Here is an 18,401-nt window from a genome sequence, read left to right on the forward strand (position 1 = left end):
AATGTACAGTGGGACATCTGTGCACAAATGGCCCAAAGATCCCAAAATATCCAGAAAATGGACTAAATTTATCAACTTTAAACGGGCACTTTGGAAAGGACCACCCGCTCACTTCGTTATCTGTAGTGCTCATTTTACTGGCGCTTTTCCAACAATATGAGCATGTAAGGAAACCAACGAAAGGTGTTCAAGAGCCTCTGTATACATGGAGGTAAACAGGGTAAGTACACTTACTTTGCCTGTTTTAGTTGGTGTTAGTTAATGTTAACTTGACTTGCTAAACTGGGTGGCTCAGATTATACTAGGCTACGTAGTTAGTTGCATTACGGAGGTTTATAGTGTCGGATGAATTCGAGTTCGACTTCGATCACATTTACAAGAATAACGGTACCTATAAATTTGAGTTTAGCTAATTGCTAGGCTATTGTCGTGAATAATGTTGGCTATTTAACTAGCTAGATACTGTCATAACAGTCTGTCATAACAGTCAGTCATAACGGCGTTTTACTGCGGCGTTGTTCAGCTGTTGTCCACCAGTGACGTCACGGTTGCGTTCAAGAATTTCCGTAGCAAGCTCGGGTTTTTCCGTCAATTTAATACAATTGTCAGTTTTAAAGCAAATTAAGCATGGTATTTTCATTTTAATTCATACTTATGTATGTCAGTAACTAAAATAATGAGAAATGTTCATGGAGGTCCATTAAGTGTTGCTTAGCCTTTAACTAAGTTCCGCAACACATCCAATCCACTACATTAAAATGCTTCAGGTGAGAAAGATAGTTTTCTTAAAATCAGGTTTAAAACTTGACACCTGATATGTCTATGACGATTTTTACTACTGCATCAGGGAACAGTCTAAGCACAGGAACATAGCAAGATTAACTGTAAAATTGTAAAACTGTAAAAACATCTGGTGAACTGAAATATACATTAAAATGTAAATGTATCTGCTCTGTCAGGCAGATGACTATAAACACACTGTTGTTAATGATGATTTTGAAAGGTTGTTTTGAAGTGTTAACAAGTACTCGACACCTGTAATATTCAGGTCAGCTCTTTTATAACTGAATCATTAACACCATTTAAACATAACTTTCAAAGTCAGACCACACTCAAGGCATAATATAGATGTACAAATCAGTTTGACATACAAAACGTTAAGGAAAATGAAAGAATCAAGAGACCAGACCTGAGTAGATTTAGAGATGGCCTCATCCAGGGCAGCAGCTCTGTGCTTCACATCGGCTTTAAGCTGAGCATACAATTTGTCTGTAGCCTGATACGTCTCCCTGATAGGCTCTCCCTGCACTGGACTTAACTCCACCAGCTGAGGACCAGTTTTGTTCATCTTGTCTATGTGCGGCTTGTGCTCTGCAATCAGCTCCCGCAGTTGCTACGAGTAAAAACAAGTAGATAGGCAGACCTTAGCAAAAACAACAGCTCTTAAAAAAACAGGGGTGTTTCTTCGTGTTATGAACAAGACATTAAACTTACACCTAGGGGCCAGAAGGTATCAGAGATTCCAATCCAAACCTATATTAAATATGACATACCCCCATGTGGGTGACCCACTCTATGCACCAAAACTGATTCATTCAGAGGCTACAAAGGAACTTGATTCTTCATTTCATATGAGGTTGAATGTTAAAGAAAAATGCAAACATAAAAAATAAACATAGGAAATCTTTTATCCCCAGACACTTTATTCCATTCATCCATCCATCCATTATCTGATGGACAATCTGTGGACAATGGACAATGACAATCTGATATGATTCCAGGTAGGCTCTGGACCCCCCGCGACCCTAAAATTGGATAAGCGGTTACAGATAATGGATGGACACTTTATTCCATTTTCTTTTATATATTTGCACAACTTATCATTGCCCTGTTTTTGTCCTTGCATCTATATTTTCAATTATACATTAATTAAATTTTTATATGTTCTTATAGCTTGGTGTGTGTTGCATTTATAGTCCATGCTTTCCTATATTACTGGAGGTCTGTACTGAGTATTGTGCTTGTCTGGGAAGTGTATAGTTACTTTACCATATATGGATATTGTAATATAATTTTAATTTGACTTTTACTTTGTTGTTTTTCTTGCTACTGGCTACTAAATTTCCTTGGGATCCATAAAGAATATATATCTAGTTAGCTAGCTATAATGAGTTTTATTTTTAAAATGACCGAATGTCCACTGGGATAAGGGAAGTGTGCTTGGTTTTGTGGGTGGGTAGGAACGTTTTGTATTCACTTTTCTTTACATAATTTGTGTTTGATGTAATGTATTCTCTTAAAAATAACAAATAAATACAAAAAAAAATTAATAAAAAAACAAACAAAAAAAAGATTGCCCCTTTACTCTTTGTTCTCAACTTACTCGCAGTTCTTCTTGTTGTTGTCTGAGTGCCTCATACTCAATGGCAGGTTGTGGAAGTTGGGTGAAGTCAGCCTGAGTCTCCTGAAGCCATGGCCACAGCTCCTCGTATGTCTCCCAGAACTGACAGGCCAGAGAGTGGGCCCTCTCCAACTGCAGACAGCGCTCTGAGTTCAACTGACTCACCACATTGTATTTCTCCAGGAGAGACTGGATCTTAGCCTGTTCCCATAACAACAGAGTCCCATCCACACATTACTCACATGCCAAAACCACCACTATGCACAAAAGATGTGTAATGCCTGATAGATATAATGTTACATGTAGGGATTAGTCATAAGGTTTGAATTCTGTTTACAGTGAGAGTGTTTTTCCCCCACCTTAAGGGCCTGCTTCTCTGCCTCATCTTTGCTGCTCATGATGGCCTCGCCTGTCTTCACAATATCATCCACAGCATCTTTGTGCCTCATAATGTCCATTGAGAAGCTCTGAAAAAAAGAGTTAGCTGCTGTTGGCAACACAGGCCACACAATTTTTTTTTTTTTTAGTGTGAACCAGTAATGACCAGTGTCTGCTAAAAACTGACCTTCTGTGCCTGCAGCTGAACTGTTGTCTGCTCCGGCTCCAGCTTGATGTCCCCAAGAGATGACAACTTCCTCTCTGCCTCAGTCAGCCAAGCTTGCTCAGTGTCTGCAGCCTGTTCAAACTGGACATCAGAAACCAGAGATATCAGGCACTGGGGATGGGCATTTCAGTCAAATTTAATATCTGAATCTGTTTTTCGTAACAAAAAAATCCACAAAGGACTCTTAAGACTGTAGAGTCCAGAAACACTGTTAGCATCTTACTATTACTGTCCTGAATTAAACCTATACTCAGACAACAGGCCCCAGCATGGCTCGAAATTTACACTGTCCAAGGCAGCCAGTAAACAAACAAATGCTCAGCTAACATTACCAGCCAGTCACATTGTAACTTTATGCGTTTTGTTAGTATAGAGCTGCTTAGCTGACACCAATGTGATAATTTTACTAATCAGTGTTTTTTTATTTTTTTTACCTTTATTCTATCTTATTTCTACTTTCTATGGAAAGGGTGTAAACTGTGAAATAGCTTTATAGGTTACTCCAGGTCTTTATCTGCTGCCTAATGCAGTGCTTGTCATCCATTGTATGTTAACATTTAGTCAGCTGCAGACTAAATGCCACTTTGAAAAAAAAATAGTTACACTTTATTTTAAAGTCGGTTTTTAATAATGAATTAACTTTTAACAAGCAGTAAATTTATTATTAACAAGTAATTATTCATTCATTCATTCATATCTGTAATAGCCTACCCAGAATCATTGGGCGCAAACAAAGAATTAACCATTACTTATTTAATAATAACATAACAGTTGTAAGCATTTACAAATGTATACAATACAATGCATTTATTTAATGTATAGATTGCTTAAATAGGTTATTAACTGTTTATTTACTAATATCCTAAATATTTATACATTGTAATATTCAGTTGCAAGCAGATCTCAAATGTCTTTATATGGAGTGTTGACCCTAGAATATAAACAGGTTAAAATGCTTAAAGCCAGACTGATCTAATATGGTACGTATTGCTATTAAATGAACCCATTTGCATTACAAGTGCATGGTAGCATTAGTTTTGGGTGTCCTGTTGATCAGAAATCACTACAAGCATGCCATATATTTACAATGACCAGGTTAGTATGCAACTGCATTATTGTATTTTTGATATGAATTATAGCATTAATAAGCACTTCCTAAGGGTAAGTCATTTTTACACCATGATAATAAAAGAAACTGCTGTAAACACACAGTATGCTCCTTTATATATACAGCAATATTGAATTTGCCTATGTAACTGTAGTAAAGTGGTAAGTCTGTTTAGTTCCCAGTATTCAACACATGGTACAAATACATTTATAGCAAGTGTGTAAGCGTTCTTACAAATAATAGATTCATCTTAAATAAGTGACTGCTTGTTGATAATTAACCACTTGCTAATAGTTAATAACTGTTAAGAGGCAGACCTTAAAATAAAGTGTTACCAGAAATTCTATTTTAAAGTAAATGCATTTTCACACCGATTGTCTACAGTAACCTAGTACCTTTATTCACATTATTAATTATTCATATAGCGAATTATTCTAATAAAATCTATGAAAGGCACGATCAAGCTGGGCTGCCATAAAAGCACAATGGTGTAAATATCTGACCTGATGCTTCATAAAAATCTATCCACAGTACAATCTAAAATTCCATTCATTTTCTGTAACTGCTTTATTCTGTTCAGGATCATGGCAGGGACACAATGAGACAGGGCACCAATCCACCACAGATCATCATACACATGTTTTGGTCTGTGGGAGGAAACCCATGCAGACATTGGAGAACACAGCAAACTCATCACAGACTGCGACCCAAGTTGGAGTTTGACCCCTCAAATCCAGAAAACTGAGAGAGTGACACTGTTTTGCCAACATGCCACCCTCTAAAATTCCACCACAACCTAATATGATTATTTTGATAGTACATACAGCAAAAATGTTCTGTAAGTGTGTGTGCCTGACACACACTTAATTTTTGGAAGTACAAAAGAGTATTCATTTTGCCCAACAAATTCAAAGCGCACATTTCAAAGTCAATGTAGTTAGACAACCACTGTCAGTCTGGTGTATATTGATCAAGCTTTTATATTACAAGCAACAACAGGTTTCCAGTAGCAGCTGAGATCTGCAGACATACCTGTTGTGATTTTAGGATGGCTGCTCCTGTCTGATCTACATGCTGAGCAATGGCATCAGTAGCAGACTTGTAGCGTTCGTTGTCCTCTCTGACCAGTTTGTCCAGGCCCTCTCGGGCTCGCCATGGTACCAGCTCCAACAGAGCACTGCTCACTTCGTTCAGCGTGTCCACCACTGTCCTGTGCTGCTGAACCTCTTTCAGAAGTGCCTGGACAGTCAGAGGAGTCTGCTTAGAGTGAACCATGCAGATTCACTGAGGTACCAAGTGTTTCCTAACTTCTGAACACACTATAACAGCTAAAAACTGACACAGCTTACAGTAACACATGGTAAATATAACAGTTTCTTTAAATCCTGTATTAAATGTGTATAAAAATATATAATACATTGTAATAAGTAATATGTAATATACAGCTGATTTTGTTAACAGCTTCACTTTTCTTAATGATCGTTCTATTTTTAAAGCATTCCTATTTTGCCTAGTTTGCCCCATGCTTTCATTGACAGGTGCAGCGTTGAATTAACTTTTACAGCACTGTGCTGAAATCAAGGGGGAAAGGGGAGGACAGGGATGGTTTCCTTTCCTCCTCCAAAAGTTGCATAGTGCAGTTTCTGCAATGCTAAGCCTGGAGAAGCAATAACAGAGGCTCTGTTCCCCCTATTACAGGTCAATGAACAATCACAATGAGTTTGAAGCTGTAATTTAGAGGTAAAAAATACTATCTAGCGTTGCTCTAATAAACCAAAACACATCCTACAAAGTCCACTGCCATTACATGTTATCTCATTTCAAAATGTTTACAGTGTATTTATGGGCAGACCTCTTAAATGGTCTTATTTAGGCATTAGACAGCATGATGAATGCCTCATAATAAATGAATGATTAATATTGGACTCAAATGATATGCTACCCTATAAAAGAATTAATTGTGGGAATCAGTTTATCCAAACGATACAGTGGTGGTTTCCCAGACAGGGATTAAGCTTAGTCCTGGACTATATCCTTCTTTCAATGGAAAATCATAACACAAAATGCTGTGTAGTCCAGGACTAGGCTTAATCCCTGTCAGGGAAACCACCTCATGTTTATTTGATCCTTACCCCTTCCTTATTTGGCAATAGGCAGCAAAATAGTACTTTCCTTCACTTTTGGCTGTTGTTATTACTGATAAAATGACCCTTGCAAGTTTACTCACTTTTTGTCTCTCTTGCACTTGAGTGAGCTGTTCTCCCACGGGTTCCTGAGCTCCAAACACAGCCAGTTCAGACTCGACTCTCTCCAGCCAAGCGCTGAGCTCTTCGTGTGTGAGCTGCAGCTTGGTGGCTAGTGTCAAGGCCTTGTTCAGCATCGTTACCACATTGTTGCTCATTGTGCTGATCTCAGCATATCTTGTTTTTATTCCGTCCAGTTTGCCCTGAATGACAACAACTTCATCACCTAAACCACAAGGAAAAAGTTGGAACCTTCAGGTTAGCTGCTTTGCTTGATGTCCAGTGCCTGAAGGTCATATGCCATCATGAGTTTTCATACCATAAAGGTGCAAAATACACTTCCTTAATCATAATTAATCATAAATCTTAGCTATTTAATCATACGTGTTTGCGCTGCTTGAGAATAGTTGATTTTAAACTGCAGGTGTGTTCTCACTTGATACAAATATTTCATACAGAAAATGAAGCAGATAGAAAATTCCCTACTGATACACAGACATTGCATAAGACTAATGTTAATGGTAAGAAAGCCTGCAATGTGACTAACTCTATATATAAACCACTAATTACACCAGTACTACAGGTTATTTCCCTTTCCCTATACCTACCTGAATGCGCAAAATGTATGCATTTGTTGTTGATTGTATTGCTGCACTTTTAAAATAATTCTGTAATTCTAGTGCCTAGATTCAACAAACATAAGAGACCAACTTACCTGTGGTTTGTTTCAGCAGCTCTAGTCCATTCTGCAGTGCCTGGTCAACATTCTGTTTCCTTAACTCTATATCTTCATGAAGTGCCTAACCACAGAAAATATCTCAGTTAACTGGAATCAAAATGACAGTGAAATCAAAATGACTCACGCAAACTGAGTGAACTACAATGACAAGGGTAGTGAACAATGCTAAAAATGTAATAGAAACAAAAACTAAAGAGAAAAGCCAGTAGAGGGGAGAGCTCTGTTCTACCAATTGTTCAGCGTGTTGTTTGTCCAGCACGGCCGGAATGTAGTCCTGAACGGAGACGTCCTGGAGTCTGCTGTGGACCTCATGGAGCCAGTTCATGAGAGCCACCTCGTCCTCCCCAAACAGCTGTGCATTGGTCAGCGCCTGCTGCAGCAGCTCAGCTTTCCTGCGGCAGCGCTCCTGCAGCTCGATGTAGCCACTCTGAGTGCTGTCCAGCTTGGCCTGGACCACCTCCTTATCATCCACGCAGCTGACCTTCCGCAGCTCCTGGCCCAGACTCATAGCCTGATACAAGCATTTACTGTGGCCTATAATCTCCTCCTCTATGGCCTGATTACCAGGGACAACACAAAATGAAGGGGGTGGGGAGATGAATGTACCAACATAAAGAGAACCAAACAATAACAAAAGAACATGAAGGGTATAAAGGACACATCTAACAATAACATAAAGGAATGACAAAAGAATCAAAATGGATGGGTCAGAACATAAGATGAATCAAAAGAAGAGGTGGCGCCTAAAAGGATGTATTTACCTTATGCTGGGCGATCTGCTCTTCTAGCTTGGACGTTTGGGTGCCAATAGGCTCAGAGCTGGCGAGACATTTTTCTGTAGCAGTGAGCCACTCCACCAGTGGCTCTAGGGTCTCATGGAACTGCTGGGCCACCACCAAAATACTCTCCAACTGCTTGCGTCTGCCAGGAAACAAGTATAACAGCCCAAAGCGTAATCTGTGATTAACGCTGAGTCTGGCAAACCGACATATATTCAAACAAGACCGTCTCCATCCAGGAAAATACACATCTTGAGATATGCAATTGTGTAAGTCATATTAAAATACTGTATCTCTGCCAGATATCCATTGCATTATTCACATAATGGCAATATTTTGCTATTATTTTCTGCAAGTTGTGGAGTGTTATTCGTGTATTTAATTTTCAATGAAAAATATCCATTAAGCACAAGTTATGCAGACAGCAATTCGGAGGATTAAATAAAAGATAGTCAATGTGCATAAGAAAAAAAAAGGAAAAAGCTAACAACTTTTCCACTTGCACAGATCCACCGTGAAATGGAGCCGATGGCGTCAAAAACCCCGTCTCTAACAGGAATTACCGGCTTTGAAAACCACAACAACGGCAGCAGTAAAGTTAGGCGCTGTTTACTTGTCATGCATTTGTGTGTTGTTTCAGTTTTTTGAACAGAACACAGCTCCGCGCCCCAGTTCTCACAGATCAGTTTTACTTGTCGCACGATTGGCTTTCACTGGACATTTTGTCGCCCATCGGCCCAAGGAGCATATAAACCTCTTCAAAACACCTCAAGGTAAAGTTACAAGTTGCCGTTGTGAATCCGATAAAAATGAATTTGAAAGCTGCTGTAATTTTCTAGATTTTACAAGCAGTGAGTTTGTGCTGGATTTGAATGAGCTCTGCATTTCGTGGTAATTGACACGTCTCTCTGGCCAATCAGCGCTCTGAGCGTTTACACGTCACCATTTAGTACCTACTCAGCATGGTTGGAACCCAGAGTGAGCTGGCACTGAAAACCTACCCAGTTCCAAAGACCACATACCAGATTTGGCCAATGGAAAAGCAAAAGAGCCATGCCGAATCGAGTAGAGTCGTGTAGGTTCCATGCAGTGGAAAAGCGCCTTAAGTAGAAGAATATCACTTTTACCTGTTCTCTGCTTTCTTGAGTAGAGTGTCCCACCTCTGCCCCAGGCATTCAATTTCCCTTCCAATCTTCTCCTTATCCACAGAGTCAGCAAGCTCCGTCACCTTCCCTCCCTCCTTTTTAATAAGCTCCACAGTGGGCCTGCGGTCATCCAGCAGTCTTTGCAAGAGCTGAACAGAGCACAAGAGAGAAAAATAAACATATATAGAACAAGTATATATAATATGCATGTCTTAATTATAACAGTAAATAGTACAAACATATAAACATCTGATATCTCAAGGCATGACAGAAACAAAAGTATGAATGTGTTTATTGTGTGTTTTAGTGGAGGCAGTGCTGTTGACTATTAAAAGGTAAAAATGGCTGCCTATTGTAACTGTTTCTAGCTTGATTGACTTAGTTACCAGATTGCCTAAAATTTTGTTTCCATTGAGATATATTTATTTAGTTTAACTCAGTTTAAGACTGTCTTTTAATATAGTTAAACTGGCTAAATTGTTTAGCGTGTGGGTTTAAATGAAGAAAAAATATAGCAATGGTCAAAAAGGATGTGTAGAACTTACTCTCTGTTCTTGTATCTGTGCTATGACAACTTTAAACTCCGCTGATGGTGGTTTCTGACTGGACACCAACTCCTCTGTGTCTGTAAGCCAGCTTAGAAGAGATTCAAGAGCATCCTGGAACCTGCCACAATGCAGCAGAGCTTCATGGAGCTGTGCCGACCGTTCTGCTACCTAAAAACATTGAATATACACAAACATATGTAACTATTATACAAGATAATAAATTGAACACAAAAATTTTTCAAATTTCAAGTTTCAATAATTAATTCACAGATCACTGTTTGATGACGTGTGACTTAAAAGCTAGCTTACTGAATCTGACCATTAATGTAATGTAATTTCACCTTTTTGTTAAGGGTGTTCCATCTAGTGTTGACCTTGTCCAGGTCATGTTCAAGGTCTTTTGTGCTGGTGCCTTTGGGAGCATTCTGAAGAAGTCCCTGTCCCAGCCAGTGCAGGTCCTGTAACTGTGTCTGTAGCGCCTCAATGGCATCCTTCTGGAAAACCTGTCAGTGGAAACCAAAGGAAGTCATTTCAAAGGCTGAGTGGAAATCCTGCAAATCTTATTAGAAACTGTGCAATTCTAGATGACACAGTGGTTCATTATGGTTTGCTGATTAGTGCCTGATTAAACCTATTTTGGGGGTTTGTTTAAAGTTTTTAAAAGAACAGTTTTAATTATATGCTACCATTATCAGCCCTCTGGTTATTGATAAATGTGCGGCTGGTTTTGTCATCCTAAAAACACAGCAGAAGGTATGTATAAGCATTGTATAATATCATAAAAAGCTACCTACCAGTATGCTTTAAAATTTTAAGATAAATGAATTTCTAATAATAAGTTACCAGAGCCAATATATTAGTAATTCTGCAACTGCTCATCCACTTGCACAATGGCCCAGAGCCTACGCAAAATCACTGGGCACAAGGCGGGAACACACTCAGGGGCCGGGGGTGCTAGTCCCCAATAGGGTGATACACTCACACACCCACACCTAGGGACACCACCGAGTAGCCAATCCACATGTGGAATGAAACTGGAGCACCCAGAGGAATCCCATGCAGACACAGGGAGAACACGCTAAACTCATCACAGACAGTCACCCGGAGCCCATAACACCAGGACCCTGAATCTGTGTGACAGCAAAACTAACTGTTGTGCCACAATGCCAATGTATTCATTCATTCATTATCTATAACCGCTTATCCAATTCAGGGTCGCGGTGGGTCCAGAGTCTACCTGGAATCATTGGGCGCAAGGCAGGAATACACCCTGGAGGGGGCGCCAGTCCTTCACAGGGCAACACAGACACACACACACACACATTCACTCACACCTACGGACACTTTTTGAGTCGCCAATCCACCTACCAACGTGTGTTTTTGGACTGTGGGAGGAAACCGGAGCACCCGGAGGAAACCCACACAGACACAGGGAGAACACACCAACTCCTCACAGAAAGTCACCCGAAAAAGACTACAAAAGACCAATTCCTTGAATTTGAAATTCTGACCATACTGATATTTTGCTAATATGCACCTGCATGGCCTATGTTTTTTTTTTTTATTTTTTTTTTTTTTAAAACAAGTGATATGTTGTATGTGCTGGAGTGCAACACACACAGACAAATATCTATCATGTAATTAAGTGTTGAATCTGAATCAAAATATGCGCTATTTTACACATCTTTTACCATTTCTCACAGCTCCAAGTCAACATAAAGTAAAAGTTCCAAGTAAAAAAAGCACCTCTGCTTAAAAAAGTAGCTTCTGCTTTCTGGCTCAGAAAAAAAACTGAGCACTGTTTACATGCACTCCTGTTTTATGACACCCTTATATATACTTCAGTCCTTTTATGGCAAGACTTTCCATTGAACTGGGTGAAAGCATAGTGTCTACAGCTAGTCAGCAGTTCACAAAGTGGCTGCTGCAACGAGTTAACACACAGCTGCTCAGGATCATAGGAGCTGAGTCACTGACTGACAATTCCACCAAACTCAATTCAGTCAGCCCATAATCAGATATAGAGGGCAACACCATTCAACTTCTCAGGAAATGCTAATCATATATGCCACATTCACCCAAACAGATAAGACCTGGTGATAAAGAAGGATATTCTGGGATACCTGTGAGGATGGCAAGCCAATGAGATCAATCTGTGAACATGCAGCTAGGGATGTTAACAAGCTCTCTATGTCCTCATCTGCCATGTATGTAATTGTCTGCTTTATTCCATTGGCAACACCGGACTCCCTTTCCACAGCCAACAAAAACTCCTCCAGATCAGCCATTTTGAACTCTGTGGCTCTTCGTTCATTTTCGTAAGACTCTGCGTCTTTAGTGACGTGCTGTTCTGGAAGTGGTGGCTCTAGGGGCTGGGTCACGACCACACTTAAAAGCTCAAACTCCTCCTGAGATGAAGCGTCCTCCACAAGTTCAGCTGTAGGTAACTCGTCATACCCTATGATCATCTTTGGCTGGCCATTGTGGGTCAAGTTTTGTGTCCGGTTCATTGCCACTGGTGCCAACCTACTTCGTACATCAGGGCAATGGCTATCAGAAACAACATGTTGTACATCGCTGATGTCTATGACACATGTATCTCGAAACTGTTGGTCTTCTTGCACTGATGAATCCATATAGTAATTTGTAGCTGGTGCCTTTGAAGTGTCCCTGATTGGCGAGAAAGGAAACTCTTCTCTCCCAGAACTGAGGGATCGCCCCGGTATCAGCTCCCCAGACACATGCACAGCTTCGGAAGAGGACAAGCTCCTGGTGCTTGGTCCCAGTCTCCTCTGAGATTGCTGCTTCCGTCGCTCTCGCTCCACAGTGGGGCTGCAAAGACCAGAGTCATCCTCTGAGGTCAAGGAATTGGTCACACTCCGGCCTCTACCTACTCGGCCAACCAAGGCTTGCCGCTCCGTAGAGTCGGTGCACAGGGTTCCGCTGCAGCTGCCATATTCACTAAGGTTGGCCGGTGCAAAGTTCCTCCAGGAGCGTCGGTGCTGTAGAGGCTCCTTTTTGTCCCCTTGGATCCGTGGTTTTCCCAGGATGGTGCCTGTTCCCCGGATAACGTCTCCATTAAACTTCAACCCATCGAAAACTACTCTCTCGTCCAGTCTGCCACGCAGCTCAAAGGCACTGGACGAAGCCAGGACGCCATTCCCACAGAGGACACTCATGTCCAGGGTGCGATGGGAGTAAGGCAAAGTGCCCACGAAATGCCTGGAGGCCAGACTGCCTTTGGAACCAGAGTCAATCTGCTCATTGAGTCGCACAGTGTCGTAAATGGACCTCTGGGGAACATAGCAGTCATCAATGTTCAAGTCTTCTTCCTCGCCTTTGCCCACACAGGTGGGATTCTGTCGCAGGCAGTCAGGTCTGCTAAGTGGCTTACCCATTTTGGCAATGTGAAATTTTTTTTTTTTTTAAATGAGGTACAAGTTTTCAGTGCAAAATTCCTTTCATTGAAAGGTGATTAAAAAAAAAAAAAAAAAAAAAAAAAAAAATATGCAAAAATCTTAAAAAAAGAGCTCAGTTGGTACATTGAGCTCAGGGCATATCTTAGGTCACCGCTTTCAAAAAATAAGAAGTCAGAAAATAAATATAAGAAATACATTCATTAAGCTGTACTCCGTGCACATATAAAAGTTCTAATTTATGAAAATATATTTTTTCAGTACAAAATAATATGACAAAAAAAATCTGTGCAATATCATATAATTTAAGTTTGCTCATAACTAAGTGCATAAAAAGCTTCAGAAAACAGAGCACGTTTATTAATACTTCCTCGTCCTTCACACCGTCTTATACCATGTAGTCAATCTCTCCAGTTCGCAGTTTCCTCATTGTCAGAACTTGCTCATTGTTGCTTGTTTCCTCAGTCCCCGTGTCCACCACAAACATCCTGTAAAGCAAACTTGCTTGGATCTTCACCTTCTCCTGAGCGTTCACTAAAGGCTCTTCACAAATGCATTTTCAGTGCAAGGTCGCATATCCTGATCCTGATACAAATCCTCCAATTTGGGAAAACAAAGCCGTGGGACTCCAGGATAAACAAAAAGCTGCTCCTGCCTCTCTTGTGGTCCACCCGGCAATGACAGACACCCTCCTGGCAATGGGCTCAAGGCCCCGCCCCCCTACTCATTATTCCAGCAACATCTGCCACAGCTCCATTTGTGCTGAGAGCACATGTTGATTGGTGGATGCTTGACCCTATTTTAATTCTCCCCCTCTGTCTTTGTGGCCTATTCGACTTAAATTCTTAGTCATATTCTGCTGTGATAGTAGCCCTCCTCCTTTCGTAAAGAGAGGGGAAGGAGGGGTAAAAAAAAAGTGTATCAGAAGCAAACAGCTCCCTTTCAGATGACATCACACAGGGCAGAAATAGATACTCTCACTCCCTCCTTTTCTCCTCTCTGCTGTTATCATGCAGCGAGTTGTCGAGGAGTCTGTCTCTTCTCTTAATTACTTTGGAATGCTTAGGGAGGTAGTGGACCCAGGTAATAACAGCACACACACTGCCAAGTGCATGACAATTTTTTTTTCATTGTAAATGACCAGACTGAGAGTTTGTGTAAAAGAAAGCATTCCCCTTTGTTTCTATTACTGTCAACTCCAAGAGAGCAAGATAGCCCACTGAGATCCAAGCTTGGGTAAAGACGAGTAAGCGGTTAAAGAGATCTGTGGGATTTAGAGAAAGGATATTCAGCAGCTGAATCCCACATACTTCTGACATAATCCAGGCATTGAATTAAAGGAGGCAGAACATTTGTCTTGTTCTCCCTTCCAAGGGCACACACACTTTAGATCTCCTACATTATCAGTAATGTCATTTTTTGACATTTTGTATCCAAACAAATAGGATATATTTCCTTTTTTTTTAAGTAGAGCAAGTAGTTCAAAAGTCTATTGTTTGATGCAGTTTTTAGTACCGTTGCTTGTTTAAAAGGTCCATGTCCTAGATTTTTATTTTTTGATGTTCCCCTGAAGATCATTTAAAATGTTTATGCAGGTTTATGAAGCAACTGCTTTTTAACTGCTAAAAGACAACATAGACGATTCCGAAGAACTGCTGTTCTCACAGCAAAACAAACTTCCCCCATGTTTGTGTTCATTCAGAAGCTTCACACCTTTGAGAAAAACAGAGTGTAGCTTGTTTGTGGTTAAAGCAAAACTTGCCTCTAAGATTTTATTCTTACTTAAGATTTTATTTTACTCTTTGAATCACCATAGAATGTCATTTGTAACTCAAGCTGACTCCTTTTGTACCACTTTCGGTATGCGATTACCTTTATGCATTCAGTGGAGTCATTTCCACCTTAAGTAATCTGTAACAACAATAACAAAAAGGTCAGTAATGCCCACCTATGGAACAGAAATAGAGCAACAAGCTTTTCACAATTCTGAGGTCTCGCCATCATCCAAATGCCTCCAGATGCTTTTTCTCAGCCAGAGAATTACCCTTAGTTTTTTCCTAATTTACCGAGTTGTGTTTGTTTACAAACTCCAATGCCTTTTCAAGCATGCAACCAAACTGAGAAAACATCCTCAGAATTGTGTGTGTGTGTGTGTGTGTGTGTGTGTGTGTGTGTAGGTGTACCTCGATCCTATTGGCTGCCTTGTTCCACCCCCTTCGAAGCGTATTTGGGATAAAACACTATTATTTTAGAGTGAGTGGGCGCGGCAACACTAATGTAGTCTGAACAGTTTAAGTGAATGTGTTATTTTTTGGGGGGAATGTGGTTGGTTTTACTAAAATAAAAAAAAGTGGGAAAAAATAGTATGGACACTTTAGGAATTGCAACATTATTCTGTAAATACAGGAGAATAAATGTCGTATTGTGTTCTGGCAATGCAAGCATAACAGCACTTGCCCAAACTAGTTATTTGAGAAAATGCATGCCTGAGCAGATAAACAGGACAGAGACATCAGCCCATTTGAGGACAAAAAAAAAAAACCCTCTGTCAACAGTATCTCTCACTGCTCGCACAAACAATAGACCCAGCCAATGAAACACACAACTATTATTCAAGAGAGAACAAAGGTTGTCCTAAACACAGTCTCACGGTCCCCTTTTAGGACTCTCATGGTTAAGATAAACTGCGCATGAATATTAGGTGTTCCTCCAACTCTCCACAGTTGTAACGGGATCCATATAAAACTGTGAGGCCATCATCGCACAACAATGTGCAAAAGGCTTGGTGTTCCGGCGCAAAGGGGTCTCATGTTTCCTCTTGGGGGTTATGACGAAAACATGAGTGAGATGACTAAGCTCAGCTAGAGCTCTTTTTCCCCATCGTTACCTTTGGAGTGTGTAATGGACATGATTCAGAAAGGAGAAATTCCTTTAGGTTCACAGGAGATGCTGAGGTCATGGCCAAATCGTGGAAAAAAACATGCACTCACTCATCATCTTCACCCACACAACCTCCCACACATATTTTATACTGTAACTATGAGAAAAGTCTTACAAGAAAAAAGATAAGAAGAAATGGCAAGAAAGATCTCAAAAGCTCTCAAAGACACTGGGGCTGGCTCAACAGATACAATGCTGCCTAATTCTCAATGAATGGCCAGATTAGAAGAACCTGAAAAGGGTCAAAAATACGATTTGAAATGCTTGTCTTGTGTGTTTCACTGATAAGTGCCACAGAATTTGGAGGGAATTGTTAAGAGTAGTCAGCAAATTTAAATTCTCAACCTTGCCATGTCTTTGTGAATTATCGATCTGGTTAATTTCCCTGAGTTAAATGACCGTGTCGTTGAGAACAATGATGATTTTGACCCAGCAGCTGAGGAACCGGCAAGGAGCCTCTCAGACACAGCAGCGACACAAAAGAGCCAGAGTGTGAGCAGCATGGGGCCTGAACCATCAGCTGCAGCTGATACCACTGTAATACCACACTCTCCAGACTTCCATAGTGCTCTTTATAAAAACTCCGTGCCCTAAATTTCTGTTTTTCCTGCATCACTATGCTTAAATCGCTCAAATTGTGGTTAGGCTTTCTTATAAACCGAGATTTATTTATAAATAGCCATTTTAATATTGCACGCTGAAATATAGGCTAAGCCTCTCTCAGCCTCACAGACATCTAAAGGCTTTTAGGACATTATAATATACTGCTATAATTCTTGATAATACAGATCTGCTTTATCCATAACCGATATGGTACACAGTTTAATTCATTGTCTTTAAGACTGTCATTGAAATCATCGTCATATGTCATTGGTAAAATAGCTGGGAGAAAGACATTACATTTTTTTTAAAAAACAGTGAGGGTCTTTATATAGTAATTTGGGCATGGAATACAGCCTTCAGATAAATTCTTCAGAATTCTTCATTTACAAGCTTTGGAGAGGGAGGGAGGGGTACATCTCCCCTCATATTTCTGAACTTATGAAACCTACAGAAATTCCTCTCACAGCACCAACATTCTTTTGATGTTTGGAGCTATCAATTGTAAAGTTTGAACCTAGCAGAAGACCACAAGTGCAGTTGGAAAAAGAAAGATCTTCCCAGATTCTGGGCATTTAGAGCTGAAACTGTCAATAACCTTGAAAATAAAAAAGCGACAGCAAAACAAAGATAATCTCTTAAAGCTGTGTTTAGAGAATGTAAAACTCAGATTATGATATCATACCATCACTTAAGCCATGACAGCATAAGCCTAGTCACAGACTAGAATGCCAAATTATGTATTATAATGTCAAATAATCAGTTGAGAGACAACTTTTTGAATTATTTTTTAATTGCTTTTATTTTACTTTAAACACTAGAGTTTGAATGGAGCCACTTAAGATAGGAGTCTCAAAGTAGGTTATTAGTCTCACTCCAATGTGTGAAATAGTCACATAAATAGAACAGTGTATTTTGTGACATATGTCACATATCTTTGCTATAATCAGCAACAGTATCATGATTTTGCTTGTGGGAAATTAACATAGAAACCTTTAACAAACACACAAAAACATGTTCTCATTTTATGTGACAGTACTAACATCTAAATATCATTGTCTACTGAAAAGTTCTCTGATAATTTAGCGTTTTATATTTTGCCTAAACTAACAAAGCTAATAAATGTCTGGGAGATGTTTTCTGTTTTAGACTAGAAGGAATTGAACACCAATTTCATAGTTCAAAAATACTGAACAAAGAAACAAATTTACGTACTATGGTTAGCTAAATTAGGACACCTACAAAGGAAATTATTTTAGCAGAAGTAATACAACTAGCCTACATCACTTTTGCATTGGAATGACATTGTACAATATGTAAATGCAACATCATGCTCTTTTCTATGTTTATATATTGAAAGGAACATTGGATTTGTACATTAACTTCCCATAAGCCAGTGGTTCTCAAACTTTTTCTATCATTCCCCACCTCAGACGAAGGTGGGCCTGCAGCCTATCGCCCCAAATAAATGGTAATAAAATACACATGCACATTTACAATTTTCTAATTTATTGAAATAACATCAACTTCTATCTCTAAATCAGCAGCTTATCATTATAAAACCAGATACAACATTAACAATTGGCCTAATTAAACTGTGCTTCAGTTTCTCACATTTCAATCTCTGTAAAAATGAGCAAAGGCAGGTGCAAGGGCACAGGAGTAAGTTTGATATCGTTGGGGGTGGCACCACGCACCAGCAGACACACCCAAACCACACACATCTTGCTAGACACCAAGCCCAAATACACATTCAAACCCAAAAATTAAAACACTGCCCCCCCAATTGAAAATAAACCAATAAAATTGTACTTAATTTCAATTACATATTTGCAAAAAACCTATATAAATGAGTGTTATAATTGCAATATTGTGTAT

At 39.8% G+C, this 18,401-nt stretch overlaps 1 protein-coding gene across 1 annotated transcript in view; it reads right to left on the minus strand.

Moving 5' to 3' along the window:
- The window catches only part of dst (dystonin), a 194,724-nt gene that overhangs the window by 32,765 nt on the left and 143,558 nt on the right, over window positions 1-18,401 (minus strand). The window contains exons 59-70 of the mRNA XM_066678377.1: window positions 9,909-10,070; window positions 9,565-9,735; window positions 9,002-9,168; window positions 7,857-8,016; window positions 7,325-7,651; window positions 7,072-7,156; window positions 6,341-6,582; window positions 5,146-5,352; window positions 2,967-3,086; window positions 2,761-2,868; window positions 2,384-2,602; window positions 1,190-1,393 (exon numbers count right to left, since the gene is read on the minus strand). Coding sequence (XP_066534474.1) covers window positions 1,190-1,393; window positions 2,384-2,602; window positions 2,761-2,868; window positions 2,967-3,086; window positions 5,146-5,352; window positions 6,341-6,582; window positions 7,072-7,156; window positions 7,325-7,651; window positions 7,857-8,016; window positions 9,002-9,168; window positions 9,565-9,735; window positions 9,909-10,070 — 2,172 coding nt within the window. The remainder of the gene's footprint in view (window positions 1-1,189; window positions 1,394-2,383; window positions 2,603-2,760; window positions 2,869-2,966; window positions 3,087-5,145; window positions 5,353-6,340; window positions 6,583-7,071; window positions 7,157-7,324; window positions 7,652-7,856; window positions 8,017-9,001; window positions 9,169-9,564; window positions 9,736-9,908; window positions 10,071-18,401) is intronic.

This window comes from Hoplias malabaricus, chromosome 8 (genome assembly GCF_029633855.1).
Source record: "Hoplias malabaricus isolate fHopMal1 chromosome 8, fHopMal1.hap1, whole genome shotgun sequence".
NCBI classification, from domain to species: Eukaryota; Metazoa; Chordata; class Actinopteri; order Characiformes; family Erythrinidae; genus Hoplias; species Hoplias malabaricus.